This window comes from Salvia miltiorrhiza, chromosome 6, assembly GCF_028751815.1.
Source record: "Salvia miltiorrhiza cultivar Shanhuang (shh) chromosome 6, IMPLAD_Smil_shh, whole genome shotgun sequence".
In the NCBI taxonomy this organism is placed as follows: Eukaryota; Viridiplantae; Streptophyta; class Magnoliopsida; order Lamiales; family Lamiaceae; genus Salvia; species Salvia miltiorrhiza.
The window spans coordinates 26903402-26912328 of NC_080392.1; the positions used below are offsets into that span (position 1 = coordinate 26903402).

Below are 8927 nucleotides of genomic sequence, written 5' to 3' on the forward strand. Positions count from 1 at the left end.
GGAACGATGTTATTAAAACAGCATTCACAGTCTGCGCAGGGATCTTCGCATATGTGAGTATGCCGTTTGGACTCAAAAACGCGGGGGCTACGTACCAAAGAATGATGGACAGAATCTTCAAGGATCAGTTGAAAGAGAATGTGTCGGTTTATGTAGACGACATGTTAGTACGCAGAGCGGAGGCACGAACACATGCAGACGACTTGGAGGAAATCTTCTCAGTTGTCCGAAGAAACAAGCTCATGCTCAATCCAGCCAAATGTACTTTCGGGGTTCAGTCGGGAAAATTTCTAGGATACAAGGTTACACCTGAGGGGATAGAGGTGAATGCAGACAAAGTTCGAGCAATTCTTGACATGACAGCGCTGCGGAACATCAAAGAAATACAAACGCTGAACGGCAGAATAACCGCATTAAGTCGGTTCATATCGAGGTCGACAGAAAGAAGTCTGCCTTTCTTCAAAATTCTAAGAAAAGGAAGTCGGTTCGAGTGGAGTAAGGAGTGCCAGCAAGCCTTTGAAGACCTCAAGGACTATCTCAAAGAACTATCCATCTTGACCAAGCCGATACCAGGGAAACCATTATATCTATACACTTCGGTGGGGGTAGAATCGTTGAGTGCTGTGCTAGTACGGGAGGAAGGGGTATGCAGAAGCCAGTTTATTTCGTGAGTAAAATCATCCATGGAGCGGAGATCAGATACACGGCAGCTGGAAAAAATAGCTTACGCTATCATGATCACGGCAAGAAAGTTGCGCCCCTACTTTTTATCACACAAAATCATCGTCAGAACAGCGTTGCCTTTTCAGCAAATTTTGGGAAGGCCAGACCTCGCAGGTAGAATGGTAAAATGGGCCATTGAATTGGGTGAATATGATGTGATGTTCGAACCCCGTACAACCATTAAGGTGCAGGCCTTGGCTGACTTTATCCAAGAGACCACGAGATGGCCGTTGCGAGGACCATGGACGGCGCAGGTTGACGGCTCCGTCATCAAGGAAGGGTGTGGAGTCGGAATATATATCGAATCACCAGAAGATGGAGCTTACCAGTTTGCGATCAAGTTCGAGGACAAGCTGTCGAATAATGAGACAGAATATGAGGCAGTGATAAGGGCCGCCCACATCTTGAAGGAGCTCAGAGCAGACACAACCATAATCAAGACCGATTCACAACTAGTAGCCCAACAGCTGAGAGGTGAATGTGAGGTTCGAGATGACAGAATGAGAGCTTATTATGATCAGATGCAGCAACTCAAGGAAAAATTTGAAGAACTGGAAATAGTACAAGTACCCCGAGAAGAAAATCGAAGGGCTGATCTGCTAGCAAGGATGGCCAGCGCCGTCGAACAATCATGGAACGATGAAGTCACGCTCCTATTCGAGCCAAAGAGGAGTCCAGAAGTCCAAGTCTGCGCCGTCGAAGCGGGGAATGATTGGCGAGCCCCAATAATTCATTTCTTACGCACATGGGAAAGAATGGAGGGAAACACAACAAAGTACGCTAGATATGAGAATTTTTGCTTGATCAGCAACCAGCTTTATAAGAGATCTTTCACACATCCGTTCCTCAAATGTTTATCATCGGAAGAGGCAGAGTTTGCTCTAAAGGAAATCCATCAGGGATGCTGTGGGAACCACGCGGGATACAAAGACTTGACCAGAAAAATCATCAGAGCAGGTTTTTATTGGCCTGGCATCGACAGGGATACCAAAGCTTATGTAAAGAAGTGTGCATCTTGCCAAAGACATGCGCCAAGAATCAACGTCCCTAGGGGAGGAAATGGGGATAATGTACTCAGCACATCCCTTCGACAAATGGGGAATTGATATCGTGGGCAAACTACCAACGGCACCGGGAGGAAAATGTTTCTTGATAGTGGCAGTAGACTATTTTTCAAAATGGGTGGAAGCAGAGGCTGTAACAAAGGTGGACGAGGCCACCATCGAAAAGTTCATCTGGAAAAACATCTGTTGCAGATATGGGGTGCCCAGAGTTCTAATATCAGATAACGGAACCCAGTTCACTAGCCAAAAAATTGAAGATTTTTGTTCAAGAATGGACATCGAGCAAAGATTCGTCTCAGTGGCCCATCCCCAAGCCAATGGTCAAGTCGAGCTGGCTAATCGCACTATCTGCGAAGGCATCAAGAAAAGACTGGAAAGAAGCAGAGGACGATGGGCAGACGAATTGGACACGGTCCTGTGGGCACTGCGTACCAGTCCAAAAACAGCCACAGGAGAAGCCCCGTTCACCTTGGTTTATGGTTCAAATGCGGTCATTCCGGCAGAGGTAAGGTTAGAATCGCATCGGATTTGCACATATGATCCGGTGCAGAATGAAGAACTGCGCAGACTCGAGTTAGACCTCATAGATCTAAAGAGAGAAGAAGCCCAGGTCAAGGCAGCCAAGTACAAGAGTATTATTAAAGCAGGATACGACAGAAAGGTCAAGCAGCGCCGATTCCAGAAAGGTGACTTAGTACTCAAGCGCGCGGATGCTTTAAAGGCTATCGGGAAGTTTGAGGCTAATTGGGAGGGACCTTATATTATCACCGAAGTCTTAAGAGGCGGAGCCTATCACTTGTCTGATCAGGAGGGGAGAGCTCTCATGAGGCCGTGGAACATCAACCATCTCAAGAAATTTTATGTGTGATCCTCATACATGTCATATCATTGTGTAGACCGGATACTCTTTTTCCCCACAGGGGTTTTAACGAGGTCTGGGGCCATGGTCATCATCAATAAAGATCTATGGTTTTAGGGAAAATGCATCTCTTATATTCTCTTTAGCATCATTTACAACACAGGTCGGGAAATCGGCGCAGACAAGTTCAAGGCATAAATTGCACGATGAGGGCATGAATTACACAATCCAAGGCATGAATTACATAATTCAAGGCATTAATTGCACAATTCAAGGCATAAATTGCACAATCCAAGGCATGAATTGCACAATTCAAGGTATAAATTGCACAATCCAAGGCATGAATTGCACAATTCAAGGCATGAATTACACAATTCAAGGTATAAATTGCACAATCCAAGGCATGAATTGCACAATTCAAGGCATAAATTGCACGATTCAAGGCATAAATTGCACGACGAGGGCATTAATTGCACAATCCAAGGCATAAATTGCACGACGAGGGCATTAATTGCACAAGTCAAGGCATAAATCGCACAAGACCAAGTCATAAATTGCACAAGCTCAAAGCATCAACAGCGCAAGTTCAAGATATAGACTGCACGAGACAGGTAGCACTAGTGAGAACTTATCCGCGCCGTCGTTGCCAATGCCATTGAGGATATCATTCACAAAATTCAGGACAACGAAAGCAGTGATCATAAAATAAGGGCATAAAGCATTAACTGCATTACAAGGACACCAATAGTAGCGATTGAGGCCTTAAATGCAAAGCTTAAAGGATGTTGATCCGGGTTCCCAGTCTGCGCAGACTTGGGACCAAGGTCTGCGCAGATGAACAAACATAGGAGTGCAAGGCACCAATCCAGACTACGGACCTGTCTATCAATTAAAAGGTAATCCGATTCGGGAAATATTATTGCACAATAGCAAAAGAGAATTTATGAGTAACATACGACACTCACGGAAAACAATACGAAGATAGCCACCAAGAATAGGAAAATACCAAAAGGGGCAAGATTCATACAAAATTCAAACAAGTTACACCAGTTTGGGTTAACAAAAGTCTCGGAACAAATATACATAGTTTTCAAATCAAAACAGAAATGTTTCAGAATCTAAGGATTGGGGGTTGGAGTCGGGGGTTTCTCCATCTGCATCTCCTCATTCGTATCACCACTCCCATCCTTACCGGACGGTTCACGCTGCGCTGACTCATGCACTGGAGATATCGGCGCCGCCACAACCACGGGAGCTGGCTCATAGAACACCCCACCACCCGGGTAGTTACCTCGAACCGACCGGATATGAGAGCGAATCTCATCCAGATAAGGCGTCCTAATGAAAGGCTCGGCCGAAAGGTCAACGCCATGGCCCATTACAAACAAGCTAATAGCCTTGTCTATGACGGGAAACCACCACACGGGAGTCGGTCGTGAATCAGCATTGATACCCAAAATTTCTCCAAGGGCATTCGAGTCGATGGCGTTCAGCACCGCATCATTCTCACACTGGGCCCTTTGCTCAGAGGAAGCTTGGATCAAGTTGAGGGTGATCTGGGTTGACTCTTTGACGAGCCATTGCAGCACCGGAGCTGCAGCATTCAGCAACTCGGGGGTACGAATGAAGGCGGTTATGGTCTCCAATAGCATGATGCGCAGGAATGTGTGACCCTCCGAAGAAAGAAAGTAGCGCAGCCGATATTGCCGGGTGCCACGCTGGAAGGCCAGATTCTCCTTGGCCACAATCTCCTTCTTAAGAGCAGCCAGTTTCTCTGTCCAAGCTTGAGTAACGGCCGCGAGCTCTTTCTTCTTCTCCTGGTTTACGCGTGCCAACTCTTCCCGCACTCGGGCCAACTCCGTATCAACAGACAATCTCTCAGCCTTTAACCTTTCGTTCTCCTCTCGTAGAAGGCGAGACTCTTCTTCGGCGTGAGTACACCGAGCCAGCGCCGCTAAGACCTCCTTATCTTTGGTCTGAACCTCGCCCTCCGCATGGAGGAGACTCCGAGCAAGAGCCAGACACTCAACCCTGGCCTGCGCAGACAATAAAGAAAAGAAATTAAGGGAACACCCATCTAAAAAAAAAACATCATCATCGCAAATAACGACAGTTCACCGTCTCAATCGTCAGCACAAGGTCATCTGCCATTTGCTTGCGGCTCAAAGACTCCCGAACTTGGAGGTCAGTCGGAGTGATCTGGGCAACCATTTGAGACTGACACTCTTCGCCGGTCAGATCTCCCAGAGCACGAGGGGCGTGCACACTGCAACACTTGCACTACATCATCCTCACGTTGCAGCATGTCCAGAAATTCTTCTTTAATGGTTGCCTACTCTTGCAGGTTAGCTAAGGAATCAGAGTAAGAACTAACGTTTGAAGATGAAACCAGTTCTTCACCGGAGTTCATCACAAAAAAGGGGCTAGAGGGCATCATCGGCCGTTGTCGCAGCCCGATCTCAACGCTAGTAATAGCAGAGTCCGCGTATCGATACGACTATAATAAAAGGATAAAAAGACAAGAAGAACTAGATTTGAACATCATGCAGAAGCTCACATCAAAGCATGCTAAGGCATGACATCATAGATCAACTCAAGGGTATAAACGTCAACATTGTCATATCTCCATAAATATCATGAATCTCGAAGACAGATACAAACGAGGTATAGTTCAAAATTTATAAGGAAGCATAATATCCAGAGTATCGCAGCAAAAGGTGAATCGATTATATGTATGAAGACATATAACCGCGAGTAAATTGTTTGATTAAAAAGGAAACAATGTATCTCATCATTAAGGTTTTATCAACATTGAAAAGGAAAGCAAAGTGTATCATCATTAGGACTTTATCAATAAAAGGAAAGCAGTAAAGAAAATTCATCGACAAAACAATCCCCGCCAGCACCAGTCCAATCTCGCTCCATCGCTTAGCCTGCACATTTAGAAATACATGCAGGGCGTGAGTATATAATACTCAACGGGCAAACGTCGAAAAAAACAAGAAAAGCTGCTCTTAGAGTTATAAGTTTGAAACTTGCCACATCTCAGCAATACACAGGAATAAATTTAGCGTAAATGAACCTGTGTAAGCAGTTTTAATAATCATGACATCATAAAGAAACGACTGCAGTCAAAGATCTCAACATGTATGCACCACATCTACAACTCATCATCATCAAAGGTACTGAGAAGTAGGCCTCCCTCTCAAGTACCGTGACCGGCCAACCCGAAGATGACTCACAGTCACCTCTGTGCACAAAATCCCACTTGTGGCAGGACCGAATTCGTCTCATCTCATCAGTAGAGGCTAACATACAGGTCATTATCAACAAAATTCGGGAAGTCAAACAGTTTTCAAACATCATTTATCTCAAAATATTTGATAAACTCATAACATCATCAAATCATTTTAGAAAGTTCATATGATATAAGAATATTCAAAATATTGCCCACCTGAAGTCCTTCGCTCAAGCTTGGAAAGAAAACAGGTGACTTACTTCTTCGTCTCGCTCGGGCCTTCATATATCATCATCATCATCATCATCGAAGGTTCACGTAGTTTAGGAGATATGACTATTTTCCTACAGTATACCATATTTGGCAGTTTTGAGCAATTGAAAACTTTAATTTTTGAAAAATAGTAAACGTTGCCGAAAAGACTTGAAATTTTACCAGTAGTGCTCAAGACTCTCATATATACTTCTCATAAAATTTTCATGGTGTTTAGGTAACAATAACTTCACGAAACAGTAGGTACAAAAGAGTTGCAAAATGACTCCACATTCAACAAACAAGCAAACATTTGACTCATTAGACTCAGCTCGATGGCCAGAGCAGAATAGCTCGGCAGAGCAGAGAAGAATAGCTCAACAGAGCAGAGCAAAATAGCTCGACAGAGCAGAGTAGAAAAGCTCGACAGAGCAGAGCAGAAAAGCTCAACAGAGCAGAGCAGAGCAGAATGACTCGCCAGAGCAGAGTAGAATAACTCGCCAGAGCAGAACAGAAACAGCTCGCCAGAGCAGAACAGAAACAACTCGTCAGAGCAGAAAAGAAACAGTTCGGCAGAGCAGAAAAGATACAGCTCGGCAGAGCAGAAAAGAAACAGCTCGGCAGAGCAGAAAAGAAGCATCAATCCAACCTTAGATCTATCAATACAAGCCACTTAAACACATACAAACCATCAATTAACAATTTAGGCATAGATACACATATACCTAATTTTTCATCAAACTAACTCTCATCAACATCCTCAAATTACATCATATCCTCAATATAGACCATCAATCATCATCAAAAATACATCATAATCTCATGCTCGTCATCAATTTATTATTTAAACCATAAACTCAAAGATCTCCCAATTTTAGGCTACTAACCTAAGTCAAACTTTGCATCACAAGACATAGCCTCACAATATACATATCAATCATCACCAAACATCACATAGAACATATTTCTCACCCCAATTTAAGAAAAGAACAAGAAAGATCTTGAAGGATAAAAACTCCTTATTTTCGAAAATCTCACAAAAGGGGTGAGGGGGTGTTTTCTTGCTTCAAACATCCATATAAGCACACATAGAACATCATAGAAGCTAGATATATGCAATTAAAGATCACTTACCCAACATAACACTAAGAACAAAAGTTTCTCTTTCTAACTTCCAAGACTAAACTCTAAGGATCTCTTGAATTTAGGAAGTAGAAAGTGTTTATGTCTTGATTTAGTGAAGGATTTTGCTCTTGGTATGATTCTAGGAAGCTTTGGAGGTCTCTTCAATGGTGGTAATGGAGGAAGAAATCGAGAGAGAGAGAGAGAGAGTGAGTGAGAGAGAGAGAAGTAAGATAAGTCTTTGTCTTGTTAAGGACGAGTAATTAGAGATAAAATACTATTCACTCATTAATGCTTGGTCTCCCAAAATCTCTACACTCTAATCCCTCCACTCGTCCACTTGCCACTTGACAAAAAGAATTAAGCACATGTCTGAAGAATTAAATAACTCATTGGGAAAAATATATATAGTGTAGGAACTTAAGTCATGGAAAAAAAATTAGTAACTAATTAATGACATGTTATAGCACAAAACTCTTGTGACCAAAATTAAAATAAAATAGCACAAATATTAGTGCACTCACTCAATTTATAATATTCATCCTTTTAGGAAAAATAATTTGAAAATATATTGTTGGAAAAAATTATAAATCGACACTTTTCGATTTCTCGATGAAAATAAATCTCGTTTATTTTGAAAACTCAAAATAAAACTCACGTGCTATCATTCTCAAAAAAATTCATAATAACTCACTCATAAATGCGCACGTAACAATAATCAGTTAAACAAATAGTCTCAGATAACATCACATCAAGACAAACCACATTCAACGACAAACAAATCATCTCTCACATCGACTCTTCTCTATAGAGGTTCTCGCTCTTTTTCTCAACTCCATTTCTAACTCGTTGTTCCTATTAACATAATAGGTCAGTCAGTCTCACCGGTAGTTCTATATCCGGTCTCGAAAATATAATATAATCTCTTCTCAATTCAATCAGCATCTCTAACTCAACTCGTTTTCTCAAAGCTATTCACTTTCTAACTCCGTCATTGGTTCTAACAACTCATATCTCTATCTATAAAGAAACTCTGTCTCGTCTTAGATAATCAAAAAATCAATCATCTCAATATCTCAGTACTCTCAATAGTGTCTTGGCACTATTTCTAATAAGGAAAGGTACGGGGTGTTACAGCCGTTTACCTTCTTGGGCTAAAGCCCGACGAACCCGATCTCTGCATTCATCTTCAATCAGCAACATTTCGATCCAAACCTCCAACTCAGCCATCCATTCGAAATCATATTTATCTTCGTAGGATTTTGACATTTATTCGTTCAAATCCCTCAAAAAATAGTCGGGGAGTATTATTCGACGAAAGGCGGAAGAAAAAGATAGAGGGCTTCAAATTATAGGTGGATCTACATCACGAGGATTATTCGGGAATGGGTGATGGTGGAGGCAGAAAAGGTGAGAGATGAATGGAGAGGGGCGGCGGCTTACACACAAGAAAGGCGACAAGAGGCGGAGGATGAAGAGAGCCCTAGGTTTCAGGCGGAAGCTTCTCAAGAGAGAAGCCTTTAAGGTTTTCTGGAGCGGCGGAACCGAGACTCCAATTAGAGTCTAAATGATTTAGGGGCTGAAATCCAAATTTAATTAAGGGTTTATTAGTGTTACAATTAGTGGCTTAATATACTTTATGTATGCCCTTATTATTTCCTAAAATAGA

At 42.5% G+C, this 8927-nt stretch overlaps 1 protein-coding gene across 1 annotated transcript; it reads left to right on the forward strand.

Moving 5' to 3' along the window:
• Window positions 1-683: 683 nt before the first annotated feature.
• LOC130990697 (uncharacterized) lies at window positions 684-1829 on the forward strand. Its single transcript, XM_057914924.1, has one exon. The coding sequence runs from the start codon at window positions 684-686 to the stop codon at window positions 1827-1829; it is 1146 nt and encodes a 381-aa protein (XP_057770907.1).
• The last annotated feature ends 7098 nt before the right edge of the window (window positions 1830-8927 follow it).